The sequence below is a fragment of the Pimephales promelas genome, chromosome 9 (genome assembly GCF_988280905.1).
Source record: "Pimephales promelas chromosome 9, fPimPro1.hap1.1, whole genome shotgun sequence".
NCBI lineage: Eukaryota > Metazoa > Chordata > Actinopteri > Cypriniformes > Leuciscidae > Pimephales > Pimephales promelas.
In genome coordinates this window covers 217282-236008 of record NC_142777.1, presented here as the reverse complement: position 1 = coordinate 236008, position 18727 = coordinate 217282, and the positions used below count along the sequence as shown (strand labels likewise).

Genomic DNA, 18727 nt, shown 5'->3' with positions numbered 1-18727 from the left:
ATGTGCATATAGGTGCGTTCACTACTGCGGAGATGACGAGTCAGCATCATCGACTTAATATCTGCAGCCGGAAACACGGAAAACATTATCAATAAATTTAAATAATTAGACCGTCTCCTTCTGTTTTTTTTTTTTTTTTCACAACACACTCATAATCATAGGTTTGCCCGTGTGCTGTGTCTTTATAGATGCATTAAGCGCTGATTGCTATACATTATAAGTAAGCAATAAGGTACGAGAGGCTGTGCTGTACGGTGAATGAGTAACGGCTGAAGGGCGTCGTTAGGCTCGAGTTACTCATTCACCATACAGCACAGCCTCTCGTACCTTATTGCTTTTATAAAACGGTTGCCACCAGTGGCGTAGGCAGAAATTGTATTTTGGGTGGGCCAGTGAAAATGAGAGTGGGCCTATAGTTTTTCATAGAAAAAAATGACTTCACCTTAGAAAGTAGAAAAATTAATAGACAAACTGCAAAACCAGTATATTTGTATTCGGCAAATCATCATGTTCAACTAACAGAGCTCTATAAAGGCTGGATAAACCAGTAGAAAATAACCCGTCTATTTTATTCAGGCTAATCAGCAGTGTAAAGACAGTTCACCCGAAAGTAAAATAAGCTAAACCCAGATAGCAAACTGACATTGAATTAACGTGGAACTATGACATCGAAACAACGTTGATCTGACATTGTTTTGCTCATCGAATTAACGTTGAACCAACGTCAGACGCGTCATTCTTTCAAAACTAACGGAAAATCAACTTGAAATCAACGCGTTGTTTCAACGTTATGAAAGCAAACCAATTTCCGATTTTCATTTAGCTTTGAAGAATGCCGCGTCTGACGTTGGTTCAACGTTAATTCAATGAGCAAATCAACGTTGTTTCAATGTCATGAGACGTCGTTTCCACGTTGATTCAATGTCAGTTTGCTGTCTGGGAAGCTAAATAAGCTTACTCGGCGGGTAAACCCACGTCAGGCAGACCGGGAGAGAGAAGCGGCCGCCGCTAGCACCTGACTAGCCTTCTTGTGGGGTTAATGAGTCTGAAGAACTGGATGTGTGGACTCGGTAGATGAAGGCAGTGGCGTGTCTTCTTCCTCAACTCTCACTTTTTACAAATAGCACATTAAAGAAAGTTGTTAGCCATTATTGTGGCGCCGCCGAGAGTTTTCCTGTCGGAACCCCCAGAAACCATAGCAACCAATAACGTTCCGGAGGGAGGCTTTCTACAACTTGCTTCGACAGTTGCATTTTATTTGAGAAACGAATTAAACACACACAGCAGTCAACAATAAATCAGGTATATATTAATATATTTTCTTAAATACATTTGAATAAAAATAAACTAAAAATGTATTTTTTTATCAAACTTGCCTGGGCGGGCCAGTGAGTAACGTGGGCGGGCCAGTGCCGGCTTGGCCCAATACTGGCTATGCCCCTGGTTGCCACACAATATTAAAGTAAAAAACAATGTATTAGTGCAACTTTCTTGAAGTAAAATCACTAAAAGCCTTCCTTCCGCTAGACAGAATTAATAGTCCCTGAGCGTGAACAGCAACAACGCTCCAGTGTGTAAAATGCATGAAAGCTCAAATAAAAACAACGTAGAACCGCAGTGTTGCTCAGCGATCAATAAAACCGTTGGGTGAAGCGGACATAGCCGTGTTTTATCCTGAATAAAGCACAGCTCTTGACCAATCAGAATCAAGGATTCGAACTAACTGTTTTATAAAGGTATTTAAAGGCGTTTTATGATTTATGGCTTACGAATATAAGCGTGCCTAAGGGCGAATATAAGTCGACTAAAATGAACGGGCTTAAATCGGGCTTAAATGAACGACTACTAGACGACTATAAGAATGTTTAATGGAGGACAGCCCTGGTGATGGGAAACAGCTGCTTGGCTGATTAATGAGGCGTATATAAGCCCATTAACCCAATGAATGTAGGTTCTTAAAGAGCCTATAAAAGCATTTGTCCCACACACAGCTGAAGCTCTCCCGACCAGGAGGAATGAGCTCTCAGATACAGTAATGTGGAGACACTGCAGCGCATGACATGTCCAGAGAGACGCTAGACTTCAGGAATGAGAGAAAACAACAAACACTTTCTGGGCTGAAGTTTTATACATAAACAATATTTATATTTAATATTTATATATAAACAATATGAATGTAAGCCAGAGGAGAACTGGCCCCCGACTGAGCCTGGGTTCTCCCAAGGTTTTTTCTCCATCCAATCTCTAACCCCTTGCTTTGAGCTTGCTCAGTTGGGGTTATTTAGTGTTTAGCAATGTTGTTGATCTGTGTTGTGCTACTTTCATGTTATCACTGTGAAGCTGCTTTGATACAATCTGTATTGTGAAAAGCGCTATATAAATAAATGTGACTTGACTTGAAGTTGGGAAATACAGGGATCAGCAGCGTAAAGCAATAAAGCCTTGGCCTCTGTCCTCTCCCTCACATCAGTCATTAAAACACACTCAGGAAGCACATGTCCCCGCAGACCCTCTGCTCTGCTCTCTATATTGATGTGGTTTGAGGTTTTCTGGAGAAGCCTGTTATGACACAGACTGCCAGATAACAAGTGCTGCATCTTTGACACTTCAGCTGCTCGTCCTGATATCGATCTGATGTCGGCCCGCAGGAAGAGAGCACCGTCTCTGTCACTGAATACTGTCTCAGCATCTCAAATCACAATCACAGATTCAGATTTACAATACTGCTTATCCTCCATATGATGAATTTGCTTCGATGTTCTTAGGTAGATTAACTCTTTGGTATAGTTTTTATTTGCTCTGTGTATTTGTGGCACTCGTGTCTGCCAACTAATCAAACATAAAGGGAATGGTGCATTTATTTCCTTCTCTTAAATTGTCATATAATATTATAGTATTTGAGCACTAGTTTGTAACAATTTCCATCTGTTAATTAAAATGCTTTTTTTTTTTTGTTGTATATTCTCATTTGTTGTGAATATGCACATAGTTTGTTTTTAGATATGCAATTAATTCAAGCACAGGTTTCTCCGCTAGGGGTCAGATGATCCTCATTATCCATGAGTTCTGCCTGGAGGAGCACAAGTTCGTTCACCCTAAAATGAAAGCTCTGGCAGTAATTATTCACCCTCATGTTGTTCCAACCCTGTAAGACTTTCTTTCATCTTCAAAAACAAATTAAGATATTTTTTATTTAATCTGAGAGCTGTCTCACTCCTTCATAGGCTGCAAGGTCATTTATATCTGCCACCGCAGAACAGTTAGTAAAGACATTGTTAAAATGACCATAGTGGCTCAAATCACAGTGTAAATCAGTGTAAATAACAGAGTAAGTGTAAGAAGTGTAAATCACTGTAAAATTACAGTGTAAATCACGTCCTCCTTTCCCTCCTTCAGGGAACGGTGGTTCGCATACGCAACCAGGACGGTTTTTAAAGCAGTTACTGAAACATAGATATTTTATTGGTCCAGAGTTCAAAATAGCTTTTAAAGGGTTAGCTAAACCAAAAACTAAACTTGCGTCAGTAATTACTCTCCCTCATGTCGTTCCAAACCTGTAAGACCCTCGTTCATCTCAAACACTAATGAAACACAAAACCTTATGTATTTGGGTAATTCTTTAGAAAATTATATTTATTTGTCATCTGAAAGCTGATTCAAGAAGCTTCCCATTGATGTATGGTTTGTTAGGAGACAGAATTCCTTTGAATTCCTCTATTCACAAAAAACTATTTTTTTTATATATATTTGCAGTAGGAAATTTACAAAATATTGTCATGGAACATGATCTATCCTAATGATTTTTGTTATAAATCTTTTTTTATATATATATATATATATGTACAATTTTGACCCATACAATGTATTGTTGGCTACTGCACAAATATACTCGTGCGACTCGTGACTGGGTTTGTGGTGCAGAGTCACAAATGAAGATATTTCTAATGAGATCCGAGAGCTTTCTGTCTCTCCATTGACAGTCTAAGTAACTGAAACTTTCAAGACCCAGAAAAGTAGTAAATGCGTCATTAAAGTAGATCATGTGACTCCAGCGGTTCAATCTTCATGTCATGAAGCCACTTTTTTTTACAAAACCATCAAAGAAGCACCTAAATGAAGTTGCACGGAAGATGGTCCTAGTATATCGAAAGTCTTTAGAAGACATGATGGAAGATGAAGTCGTTGGAAGTGGCCATGGTTCTTCAACAGAGTCGACAGCTACAGCAGAGATGCGGAGTCAGCACAACAGCTCTCCAGATGACCGCCCTGTTCCAGCTGCGACACAAAGACTCTTATGGCTGTATTCTTTGGGAGTCTTAGCCTGTAAATGTGGAAGCACAGATGATTAAGAGAAAAGAGATGCAAGAAATGTTCATGGTAAATGACAGGAATACAAAACAAATAGAAGAGATAACCCTATAGGCCGAGTTTCCTTGACAAGATGCGGCACTGAATAAAAACAATGACAGTGTCCTTCAAAAATCTTTTTTTTCTAAACTTTAAACTAGCTTAAAGAGCCCCTATCATGGATTTTTGAAAATGACTGTTCATGTAGTGTGGACTATAGCTCTAAGGGAATGAAAACATCCTGCAAAGATTTATATCTGAATGTGCACCGTATATGAAGTTATTGTCTTTCAAAAGTGAGAGTCGACTCTGAGTCTATAGCCATGTTTCCATTGACACGTTTTTATCCGAATTAAGTGATATCCAATGAAAAATGCCTTATGGAAACAGTAAAATTCGATGAAATTTCATGAAAATCGACTCAAATGAAATACGTTCGGTCCCATCGAATTTTCTCTTGATCGATATACGGCTAATGCGATAAAAGCTGATGGAAACGTTATTTGCCGAATAAATAATGAATTGCGATTAAGTTTTAGGCCCTTTTATGGTTGCAACACGTCAGAAGACGAGTTCATTTCCGGCCAGTCTGTTTGCGCACACATGGCGGATGTCAACAAAGACAGATGTAAGTGGACAAAGCAAAAAGATGCTTCAACCAAAGGGTTTCCGTGAACCACGATCTCCCAGAACTGATGGAGCGCTCGTTCCCAAACCACAGTCACCTCCGCTGTCGTCGGGCATTTACGTGCATCGGCATCATCATAGCAATGTTTATAGTGTCGCTGTTTTCTTGGGTTATTTTTGCTTGTTTTTATGTGGCTTGATTGAATTGTAATGTAGAATGTGGTCTGTTATTTCTGGTTAATGCCATGGACGCAGTTCAGAGACGAAACAGACTATTTTCTTTAGCAGAAGCAATACTCGTTTTTAAATCAATAAACTTTTTTTAAGTCAATATTTTGTGTCAAATGATTGATTTATTTATTTATTTGGTTGATTTATATGTATACCGCCTCGCATACATTATCCCATTCATATGTCGCTATCAGCTGGCACATAAGCATTATTAGCCTTCAACTTGTGAAATATTGATCATTTTTTGGTAGTTGGCGCGATCCGTTTTGTCTAACAAAACTTTGTTCGCAAAAGTTTGCTTGAATGTTGTTCGATTCAGTGCGAAAATAAATGGAAACACCTTAAAATGTCTCAAATCAATTCGATATACCAATTTGATCGCAAAACAGCATGTGACGTCATTACGTACAGGTTTTTATTCGCTTTAAAGCCGTTGGATGGAAACACACTTTTACCCGCTTTATCCGCATGAGTTTTTTAACCGAATTTCAGATAATTCGATTGACAAGTGGATGGAAACATGGATTATGAAATGAATTGTTTTTGAAACGAGTCATTAGCTGTTTCGTCGTGACGTAGAGAGGTCATTGGCCGCTCCCAACAACTGTGCGTGCAGACGGGAGTGTAAACTTGAAGTGACGTCTAGAACACATTGAAATACTTCAGCTGAATCATGTTGAGAAGGCGCTGTTCTACATTGCAAAGACAGTTTAGCCACTTGTTTCCATTGTCCAGGGACGAGCATGTGAAGAGTCAGTGCTCAGAGTTCATATTTGCAACGAGTAATATTTGCAATCCAGTGTATATGGATCAGGTTCGTCCTCCTCTGAATCACAGTCTGTTAGTAATATTAATAATGTTTGTTGTTATGTTTTCTGTAGCATGCACACTATAGTTATATTGTGTTGTCTGTGTTGTGTACACTCCGCGCAGCTTCTAAGTGAGGTAAAGTTAGTTTTGTTTTTGATATTCACCAGACATTCACTGAAAAATGGCAATTACCTCCTAAACGACTCAGCCAAATCTGACTTCGCTCTATATAATCAGCACTGCCCCTTAAAGCTGCCGCAATGTGAGTTTCGCGGGGAAAGCTCGCTCTTCACGGAGACGCGAGTAAGGGGCCGTGTGGAAAGTGCACTTTTTCTGACACGTTTGTTCAAACACTATATACAATTTTCAACACTTGACGAGCTATAATCCTGGTTACGGGCGATCCGTCGCCGACAGTCTCTGCCTACGGTTTACCAATAACAACTGACTGGGTCATGTGACCAATCGCCGCATTTTCCGTGTTTGGGAAAATGAATCGCCGAACGAATCATTTGGGAGTCGTTGAGCAAATCAGGTAAAAATAAATGCATATTATAAGACAAAGTGTTTTTTTATCCTTTTTGGGAACTCCTAAAACAAAAATAGGAACATTTCAAATGCTATCCCAGACAGCAAACTGACATTGAATCAATGTGGAAACGACGTCTCTCATGACATTGAAACAACGTTGATTTTGCTCATCGAATTAACGTTGAACCGACGTCAGACGCGGCATTCTTCAAAGCTAAATGAAACTCGAAAATTGGTTTGGTTTCATAACGCTGAAACAACGTTGATTTCAAGTTGATTTTTCGTTAGTTTTGAAAGAATGACGCGTCTGACGTTGGTTCAACGTTAATTCGATGAGCAAAACAATGTCAGATCAACGTTGTTTCCACGTTGATTCAATGTCAGTTTGCTATCTGGGATGATAGGGGCTCTTTAATTAGAGATGATTGTGCACTAGTTGAGGTCTTGAAGCCTGTAGATGTGTAGCAGAAGCCACAACACACAGAGGACCATGGCAGGCGACACCAGACTTCATACTTCCGAAGAGAGAAGTTGGGAGATGTGTTGGGAAACATTGAAAGAAGCTGGCTGGTCTATTCTAAAGAAGCCAACAGTCTTTAATGATTCTGTTGTAAGATCTTCTCAAATAGAGATTATAATCTAATTACCAGAGAAGTGTATGATTGGGAAAGCCATGGGAGTAATCCGGAACATAGCAGCACACGGTTCCTTGAGTCTGAAGAATCTACTGGAGAAACCCAATCATCCCTCAGTCTAAAGATCCAGCAAGAGCTCAACATCTCTTTTGAATATAGCAGTCGTATGATAATGGGGCAAATATGATAGGAAAAAAAAAAGAAAGGTGTCCAAGCCAGACTGTTGGAAATCAACCCAAAGGCATTGTTGTGCCATGTGCAACACACTCTTTAAACCTGGTGGTAGCAGATGCTGGAAATGCTGCCCAGAGGCTGCTGCCTATTTTGTTTTCCTGCAGAAGCTGTTCATTCATACTGAACCTCACTCTGAAATCCAGGATTAAACTGAGGCACACGCTAGCTGAGGAAGCAGGGCCGTATCGCTGTGCCATCTGCACTGAAGCGATCAATCTGCTGTCGAAGACTGAGGCCTCCGAAAGAGCGAGATTCAGAGCACAGGAAAGCTTCAAATACAAAAACTAAAATTTTAAAATCAACCCTTTACTGCTCCAGTAGCCAACGAAGAGGAGCTAAGATAGGCCAGATATGCTTCCTCTTTTATCCCAGTTTAAAAACCAGCTGCGACATTCTCTGCCAGTTGTAAACGTGATAGTGAAGACTGGCTAATTCCAGCATATAAAGCATTACAGTAACCAGGAGGAGGCACACGTAAGAGGGCTCTGGGGCCTCATTAATCAAACATGCAGAAGCACAAATATGAACTGAGTGAGCGTATGGAAAAATCCCAGCCAAAGTAAAAATGCCTTTTAAGGCCACATCATTAAACAGTCACCTGTACCCCAGTCCACAACTCCTCTAGGGAGTGATCGAATGAGACAGACTTCTGTGGTCAAGGCTGGTCATGTGATCTGTAACGCCGCCTGGAAAAGGAGCAGATGAAGACGATGGTGTAGAAGCCCAAGTGTAGTTTATTTACTTTTACATGATCCAAAACTGTGGAACATAAACCCTGAACTACTAAACAAGATAGCAGGACCATGGTTCTTTAGGTGTGTTCGACTCGATGCAGTGCTGTCCCGATCCCTCCGCATCCGGTGGAAGTCGAACGCACCTAATGAGAACATGAGTCCTGAAGAGGGGGACAGCCAATCACACGACATGAACCAAACACCAAAATAAAAGACATTAAAACACATGAAACAAAACGAAAAACAGATGAGGCATTACTCAACTTGTTCATCGTTGTACTGCGGATGGACTGTAATGGACTGCATTTGTACTGTGTTTATATTACCTTATACTCTACACTTCTTCATTTTACTTCAGAATACCATGTTTTACACAGAATTGATTAATATGAACATTTGGGAAATTAATTAACAATAACACATGTACCAAACATCACATGCTTAAACTACTCAATAGTTACACATAATGAGTGATTGAAAGATGACAGTGAAATATTTGAGGTGTCTCGCCCCTCTGTCTTAAACGTACATCTCCCGACCCATCTGTCTTGGGTTCTCTGCGTTGGAGGAGGCTTAATCGATACAGTGGTCTAGTTAGCTCAGTCCGACTGGTGCCACACGGCCAGGGTCCGGTTATGGTCCGGGTCCTGGAGTGCTGATTCCACTCTTTCTCTCTCCTGTACAGTGTTGATGTCATCTCTGTCTGTTTTGCTCTAAGGTCCTACATTGGTTTTCAAAATACATTCTTTTCAATAAAATAAGCTTTTACGTTGATACATCCCAAAACGCTGTCATAAGTGCAGATTAGAAAGCAATCTGTTTATATATTAAGTGTTCTTCTAAATTGCCAAATAATGAATACCAGACCACATCCAATAACCACTTACTGTGGGCTCAGATATCAGAATTATGAAATGCTTTTAGAAAATGATTTATATGCCATAATATATATATTTTTTACGTGCAAAGATATTCCCATAATTATAGAAATGCATATTAATCCAAGGCATGCACAAGATCTATTTGTCTTAATACTGGAATGTAGTACATAGGAATCTCTGATTATTATTAATACTACTTTGGAGAATAAGCTTTATTTATTGAAATCTGCTTCTGCTTCTTCATTTTCCTTGCCTCTACCCAAGTTTGTCTGCACTCTTACAGGACTGCAGCTCACTCTCCTCCACAGGCGGGGAGCTTCGGACAGCATGCCGGCCTCGGTGAGTTAAAGACATGTTTCCCGAAGCCCTGCGGAAGGTGGAGAGGCGGTGACGGAAGTTCTCTCCGGAGAAGAAGTAGAGCATTGGGTCAAAGCAGGAGTTGGCGGCAGCCAGGCAGAGGGTGATGACCACAGACTTCTGCATGTAGATGACCTCATCGCAGGTGGTGTCCTTGCGGCCCTTGAAGTGGAGGTGCAGCGAGCGTTGTACATGATAGGGCATAAAACTGACCAAGAAAGCCAGCATCACCACGACGATCATCCGAATGGCCTTGTTCCGCGTGTAACGCTGCTTGTTCACACTGTTACTGTTTCTAAGTAGAGTGCGCAAGATGCCTGCGTAACACAGCAAGATAACCAGGAAAGGTATAATAAAACCCACCACCAGGGAAAAGTAATTCAGCATGACTAGTTTATCGAGGCTGCGTACCGTTTCTGGCGGTTCGAAACACTTGGTTTTGTTTGTCTTTGGATCAAAATGCTGACCGGAGAGGAGGAAGGGTGAACTGGTGGAGCAAATGAAGACCCAAATGCCCACGCAAACGAGCCATGCCTTCTTCTCGGTGGCTAGCCTCAGGTTCTGCACCGGGAACACGATTGCTAGGAAGCGGGTGAAACTCATAGCCATCATGAAGAAGACACTGCAGTAGAGGTTGACGTACAGGGCGTAGGAACTGAGCCGGCAGAGGAAGTCCCCCAGGTTCCACTGGCCCTTGTTGATGTAGTAGAGCACCCGTAGGGGCAGCGTGCTGACACACAGCAGGTCTGACACGGCCAGGTTCAGCATGTAGATGTGGAACGAGGAGGTCTGCCGGTAGGTGCGGAGGAGCACGTAGAGAGCGAAGCCGTTGCCCATCAGCCCAAAGACGGTGATCACAGAGTATACCGTGGAATAGATTTGGTTACGGAAGTCATCAATTGATGGACACTCTGAATTATTAAACGTAGGAGATGTCGTGTTCTGCGTATCCATTCTTGCACTGGTGTCTGAAATAAGAAAGAAGATTTTTCAAAATATAAATATTCAATTCATATAACATTGGTATGTGCTCACTGTTGACGTGTTTCCATTGCAATTTCAATTTGCGTTTAGTGTTTTCTGTTAGAGCGGTGTCGTGTTAGCGGCCCCATAGTTAATAACTAATGATCTTCGCAACAGAAGGGAATCAATCAAAACTAACTTTAGCTGGACAATAACTTCATCCTAATGCTGTTGTACAGCCTAAACAATCTGCTGTGGTCATTTCTACTATCAATGTAAAGCTGCTTTGAAACAATCCATACTGTTAAAAGTGCTTTATAAATGAAGGTGACTTGACTAATTCCTTCGAGAACTTTTATTTCAGGGGTTTGTAGTGAGGACGTGTTTCAGAGTGTATTTGATAATGCTTTTTCTCAAATAAAATGATGAAAATGTTCATTAGGCGTTCTCTCAGACAGCAGCTCTGGATGTGTTCATGTCCTCATATTGTTTTTCATACTCTCTCTCTCTCCCTCTCTGCCGTGTGCGGTACGGTTTGGAGCACAGTTTTGTCTCGGCATGAACACTCGCTCTTGCTCGCTCACTCTAGATTACGGGAGATTTTAACTAATTTGCGTGCATCAGGGAGCCGCTATCAATATGCGGGAGACTCCCAGCACATCCACGAGACTTGGGATTTCTGCAAACTGTGGCTTTATTGAAGCGCGAACGTTGTCAACATTACTCACTGGAAATCCAAAAACCTTCCACACCTGCGACTTCAGTGAAAGAGGAGGGGGTTCACGTTCTGTTGACGGGTCTCCTATATCTGCAGTTGTCATGATATCTTTTGACTGGCATGAAAATAAAAATAAAACAATTATAATAAGTTATTAAAACATCTAAAATGGCCACCACAAACGCACTTGATTTGTCTTCTAGTTTTGCCAGCACTCTCTCCTGCTTTTGCACACTTTGAGGTGTTCCTGATGTTTTAATTAAAGACTGAAATTCGGCATAACCTTGCATTAAAAGCGCTTGCTCTGCTTGGGAGAAAAACTGGGCGTGTTCTTTGGCCATGCTGAACAGCCAATAGCAGCGCTGCTGATCACTGGTTCTGCTATCGATACATGTCCCCTTTTAAACCAACGCGAGAACGCGCAGTTATCTCAGATAACTCAATCCAGCGATACTAATCATAAACAACAGGTGTGTTCGAAGAACCCAATTAGCCGGATCATGATGAGCACGATGATATTATCTTAGATGTCTCATTTGATTTCGGATGTTTTAAGCAGCGTACGAAGAACGAGCCCCTGGAGTGTTGAAGTTGTTGAGCTGTTCACACACACCACACGACACAACGTGATTGATCCGCAACAGGAGGTAACGCACTACACCAGTTGACAACAACTGTCCCTCAACGTTTCTATCTTGTCTACAAACCACGTTCTGTCAGAAAAAATCATGCAGTAAAACAAACCGGAAATGACGCGTAACAGCACGCGCGCCAAAACCAAGCAAAGAAGATGAAGAACACAACACGTGAATATGGACGTCAGACAGAAACTAGTGCTGCAAACTGTCTGCGCGATGATTTGCTCTGAGAAAAAATTTAAAAATAGAACAAAAATAAGATTTACGCGGTGACCTCAACCCATGCCTTGCTCTGATTGGCCGTAACTCATGACATCACTGAGGTGGAGTTGTCCTGAAAATCTTACTATTACCGAATATAAACCGTGTTTACCGAAGCGATCGAAGCTGAAACAGTGTTAGTGCTGTGAAGCTCATTTATGTAGGTGAATTTTACAGATACTGATGAATTTAATGCGTTCACTTTGACAATAAAACATTAAGCATGATGTGTGTGTGTGTGTGTGTGTGTGTGTAATTATTTCTTTAGACAAAGACAAAAGATCAGACCAGCTTAAAAAAAGTTGGAAACCATCACAGAAATTCTAATGGTTTCGATTAAAATACCAATAGGAAGCATTGGCTTTTACCATTTAAACCACTACAGTCTACTGAGACCACTATAATTCCCATGAAAACCATTAAATCCAATAGAATTTCTGTAATGGAAACCCATGACTATAGAATCCATTACATTACTGCTTCTTTCCTGTGGGAAGCAGAACACTATAGCTTGTTAACTGGTGGGACTGGTGTGTGTGTATGTTGAAAAGGATGTGCTTGTGTAAATGGTTGAACCTGAATGATGTAGCAGAGGTTTTTTTTTTTTGCCGTTTCTGCCTTTCTCAACATCATTCACTATATATGTAAAAATATTTGTAAGCATAAATGTCAAAGAACTAATCTTATTCAGGAAAATAAGTTTAAAGAGTTCCCAAACTTGCGAACGACTTCTCTTTCTCGCTGGCTCCATCACAACACTAAAATAAACTCAATCCACTCTCAATAATAACGCCAATCCAAACGCCGAATACTAACGCGGTGTTGCGATGGTTTGGCTTCACTTTTATCAGAAATACTGCCGTATCAAACCTGTCGCCACTGGATCGGGCCGTCGGAGCAGTCAGGCGGTTCACTACAGGAGTCGGGACTTCAGACGACATTTCACGTGACTAGTGACGTAATGCAGTGGTTCATTGCAAGGACCGTTCGAGTTCGAAGCGTCGGCGTCAGACGTAACATCACAACCTACGGGGTTCCTCAGGGGTCGATTTTAGGACCGATTTTATCTAGTATTTATATTAATGATCTGCCTCAAGCATGTCCAAGTGCACATGTTATAATGTATGCAGATGATACTGTGCTTTTTACTCATGCAGACTGATCTCATGAAGTAGTGTGTGTATGACACGCCAATTCGTATTTCCATTTTTGGCGTGCTATCAACACGCATAATCGCTTTTCAGCGTGTTTATGAACGCCGTTGACTTAACGTTATTAAATATATGACTTACCTCAACCCCGTCCCTAAACCTAACCGTCACTGGGGTTAATGGCATTTATGAGTGGAGATTTGACTGCGTGTTCGGACACGCGGAATGACGCGGACGTTAATGGCGTAGACATATACGCATACACGCGGATAGCTCAAAATGCGTAGAGATAACACGCCACCTGACTCGAAACTGGCGTATATGTTTACGCAAAAGTCATGATGTCATGTTGACTCATGCAAGAACTAGTTGCAAACAAACTGACATCTGCAATGGTGAAAGTCTCTGAAACTGGTTGAATGAGTCTTGTGTGTCTCTAAACGCAAGTATAACTGTCTGCACGTATTTCACTGCGCGAAAACAAAACTCTGTGAATCCAGATATCATGTTTAATGGTGAAGCAATCAAATTTTGTTAAATATATAGGAATAATAATAGACCAACAGCTGTCTCTTAAAAAGCAAAAGTAAAAAGGGTTATAAATAATGTTCAATTCAATTTGATTAATTGTAAAAGCATCAGGCACCATCTCTCTGAATCAGCTGCACTTCTCTGATTCCTCATCTCCTGTCGAACTGTATAACAGGCAGATGCATCAACACTGAAGCCTGTGTGCTCCCTTCATAAACAGCACAGATCTGCAAACACTCATGACTGTTGTACACTCTCTGCTTTATATTCTGGTTTTACATTGTATATTCTGCACATGTATGTATTGTGATGTTTTATGTGGTGTTTATATGTAATGTATGTTATTTTACTTGTTTAACTGCCCAGGGACAGCGTCTGGTGCAATTACTTTTAATTGTGCACTATCCCTGTAGAAATAAACAATAAAATGAAAATGAAAGGACTCCAGACTCTCCAGACATCATTGGGCACACACAACTTGAACTTGGGAAAACATTTATCTTTATTTCTAATATTTTCAGGCCTCTGAAATTGAAATATCATTCTTTTTTTCCCTTGAAGGTATTTCATACAAAAAATGCTAGCAACTTTCAAACAATTTTAGCGTCTGACTGTTCCCACTGTGAGCCGTTCTCAACCGCTTTCGGGAGATTCAGCTGAGTCGAGATCCAGCAGAGCTCACACACACACACACACACACACACACACACACACACACACACACACACACACACACACACACACATCTACTGATCATGCAGTTACACAACATCACTGCAAGGGGGCGTCACTGGATTTAGCCCAGGCACAGTGAGTGAGCGAGTGAGTGTGTGTGTGAGACAGAGAGAGTGAGTGTGTGAGAGCGTGTGTGTGTGAGTGAGTGAGTGTGTGAGTATTATAGAGGAGACAGCTTGTTAGTTTTACATCAAAGAAACAGTAAAGAAATGATAATGCGCTTTACATAGAGGAGGGGGGATCTCCTCAACATCACCAGCGTGCAGCTCCACCCGAACGCCCACCACACACACGCACACACACACACACACACACCAGCTTACTAGTGGAGAGGAGACAGATTTATTTCACTGAGATTGCATTTGTCTCATTTGCACAATGGACAGTCTCCATTATGACAGAATATATATATATATATATATTTTTTTTTAAAGGGTATTTGCGACTTTTTATCTCTCAATTAAACAGTTATCTAACAATTAAAAAATTATATGCTGCAATTCTGAGTTTTTTTATTTTTACTAGATTTAAGCTTGAAATTGCAAGAAAAAGTCTGAATTGTGAGCTGACATTTATTATTGTGTATTTAATCCTGGGCAATAGACATTACTACAACATAAAAACATGTAAAAAGCCAAAATGGCTGATGTCCATCTGTACTATTAGCAGACAAAGAGAAAACAAACTAACTCACATTCAACACACGAAACTTCCATAGCAGGAACTCGACAAATCTGATAAACTACAGTTTCTGGAGAAACAACAATGCTGTTGTAATGGGACTTATGTAAGAGAGTTTTAATAGGGAGATAAGTCCTAATTACCTTCTTTATGATATTCTTTTATTATTTAGAAGCAGAAACGTCCACATCTGCGTGATAAGATCCAGCGACGGTGGACTGAAGACGGACATGAAAGATTCGCAAGCACTTCTTTAACATAATCATGTTATGCTAACGTCATTAAAGGGAAATACTGCTTTTTATCAGTAATACTTGCACATTTCTTTAATATGTATTTTAAAAAAGTTTCACATATGGAATCCATAGAATTGTATTTTATTGTCCTGTATGCAACTTCTGAACTTAATTGGGGCAAAAATAATTGTGCTTTGTTATTGTTTAATTTGCACATTGAAGAATGTTTCAGTCCAGGACAGTTTGCCTGAGAGCTAGAAATAAAGAATATTGAACTTAAATCAAGAGATGCAAGACAAATATAATTCTATTTCATTATACACCGTATTGTTCCATTGTGATTGTCATTACTATTTAGAATAAAACACAAAAAAATGTATGTATATATATATATATATATATATATATATATATATATATATATATATATATATATATAGTATTTGCATCCATTGCAAAAAAATAAATAAATAATGATTTTATTTAAATAACAATATTAGATTCATTGGAATCAGCATAAATCTGTTCATTATGAAAAAAATAAGCAGCTAAAAAGTGTGAATATTGTTAAAATATGGCTAACTGCTATTTTTATAGCTAACAATCTATAATGTATGAGATTGGTTTATATATAATAATTTTGATTGAGTGATGATAAATATATACAACCGTTTAGTTTAGCACATAATTTGTTTGTTTGATTGACTGACTGACAGATGTGCGTCACATTAAGTTAATTTGTTTAATTACAACTGAGTTGGATGGCAATAATTCAAATACATAAATCTTTAATATTGCAGATGCTTTATAAGATGTTGCCTGTAATTAGTTTGGCCGAATGAGGACATACATGAGGTCAAACTACTAAATGCCTGGCCACAAAATATCCATTAATAAATAAACAAATACAATTACCAACACACAATTACTGGTCCACATGTTGCCCCATGGACAATTATGAATTAAAAACATAATACAGTTTCAAGCACAGCCATTAGATGAGTGTTTGGCTTTATATTGGAGAAGTGGAGAGAGATTCCCCTCATGTTGATCAGGTTTAGTAGTTTACTGTAATGAAGGGCGATGGACTTTCAGCTTTAAATTGCTGTTTATTTCAAAAGCAACTTACCATTTTACGTATTTTATTACCTTTAAAGATTTGAGTGCAACGTTTAAAGGGATTAAATTTTAAATTCTGTCATTCATTTCTTTCTCTTGCAGAACATAAAAATGTAAATTTGAGATAATCTGAAAAACTTGTGAACTACATTGGACCCCGTCGACTTCCACTGTACAACAATACATTAATGTTCAAAGTCACACAGTTTTAACAGAATGTTATGAGATTAAAGAACTATACAAATAAAGGCTGGAGTTACAAATGAACACTGCATTTCAATATTGATCATGTTTTATGCGTTTCTTTGATGTCGACTTTCATTTCATTACATGTGCAATTTTAAAACATTTAAAGTAGTGTAGAATCTGATCTGAGCAGTCGGAACTGAACTCTAATATGTGGCCATGATATAAAGTGTTGATACTGGGATATATCTAGAGGAGATCAGCAAAGCTTAGCCTCGTTCAGTGTTTCACAACATCCACATAAACATGTTTTCTTACATCTGCTTACACACAATTTAATTCAGACGTCATTAAAAGTACATTAGGCTCTGCGATTATTCTAAACCAGCCAATAAACTCGCGCACTCAGGTTTAAATCATAATGCATGCAATTGACTGAAGAGAATGAGTATGAAGAAAGTCTGACCGTTATGTGTGTGTCCGTCTTCGGTCGCAGTCCGCCAGGGTCCGAATAAAGTTTGCGTCCTTCCACATAAACCCTGACTATAGCTGGACCTGGAACTGGATCTGAATCTGGACCTGAAACTGGATCTGAAACTGGATCTGGATCTGGATCTGGATCTGGAGCGCAGTTTGACGAGGATCGAGTCAGCTCTGCCTCTCTCTCCTGTCGAAGCCGCAGTTTCCGGGTAATGTCTAACTAAACATCTCACACACACACACACACACACACACACACACGCAGAGGCAGACTAGCCCACACAGATCAGTGTGTTCCTCTTAACCACTAACAGTTATGGGCCAGCTGTTTCAGACTGGGATTCTCCTTCATTGAGTTACACGGAGATCTACACTATTTAAATATGTAAAGTCACTTTGTAGTAGCCTACAGTGAGCAATATTTTAAAACCTGGCCTATTTATCACGTTTAAAGTTAATGAAGACAATCACAATATAGTTCATTGTTAGTTCAGTGATATAACAAGCTTATAGAACTGTTTCTTATTTTTTTTAAATATTAATAATTGTCTAACTGTGTTGTGAAGTGTTATCCATCTGCATCACACATTATTACACTCATGGTCATGTCGTCACAAGTTATAAGAAACAGAGTATGATGTATTTACTGTCAAATATTACTGTATTTATTCATATGAGGCTATGTTTACACGGAAACGATCTGAAGAGAAAACGCGAAAGTGGCGTTGCTTTATCACTTTTTATTCTGCGTTTAGACAAGCGTTTTGGGTGGGAAATCCGCGTGCAGATGGTGACGCAAAACTGTGTGAAATTTAATGTAGTATGCACTTCAGGCGGCTAAAAGTGCATACTACAACAACACCAAGTCCACCTACCTGTGTACAACCTTCACTGTCAAGCAGACTTTTGCGTTTTTACCCTTTACACGGGAACGCGGCGGTGGAGCGTTTTTAAGATTTCCACTCTGGAGGGTGGCTTCACTTTTATGCGTTTTCAAGCCCCAAAAACGCCGTCGCCGTGTAAACGAAAGGCACATCCGAAAAAATATTTTTACGTTTTCACCCGGAATCGTTCTCGTGTAAACAGGGCCTGAAAGTCAAAATAAACATTCGATTCAAAGCCTTGAACAAGTTAAACATGCATTTTTCTTTATGAAAACCATTCTAAAAGGGGTGGTAAAACACGATTTCACTTTTCTAACTTTAGCTAGTGTGTGATGTTTCTGTTTAAACAAACAACATCTGTGAAGTTACAACACTCAAAGTTTAAAGCAAAGGCAGATATTGCTTTTAAAGAAATCAGTTTCTAAGAACTACAGCAAACGGCCGATAAGGACTACACGACATTCCTCCAGGGTTGCTGACGTCACTAACCCGATATTTACATAAACCCCTCCTCCGAGAAGACTAAATAAATAAAGTGGGAGAAGAGTTGCTGTGGTACAGTAGGCTGGAGTGTTGTTGCCGCAATGCCGTCGAAACGCTGTTTTTTCATCCGCATTGCAGGTCCACTTTGTTCAGCCTTCCTGCGGGAGTTAGGGATCAATGGATACATTTTATTTTGAACTCGGTCCCTCATAATTATTACCCAAATCCCACGGAGGAGCACATTTTACAGAGGAAATCTTCCACAATCTTTGCG

The 18727-nt window shown here is 39.8% G+C and overlaps 1 protein-coding gene across 1 annotated transcript; it reads right to left on the bottom strand.

Annotated features, from left to right (window-relative positions):
• Positions 1-8129: 8129 nt before the first annotated feature.
• cysltr1 (cysteinyl leukotriene receptor 1) lies at positions 8130-17301 on the bottom strand. Its single transcript, XM_039666848.2, has 2 exons — positions 17073-17301; positions 8130-10355 (listed from the first exon to the last, which is right to left on the bottom strand). Exon 2 carries the CDS (start codon positions 10339-10341, stop codon positions 9286-9288), a length of 1056 nt encoding a protein of 351 aa, XP_039522782.2. The 5' UTR covers positions 10342-10355; positions 17073-17301; the 3' UTR covers positions 8130-9285.
• Positions 17302-18727: the final 1426 nt, after the last annotated feature.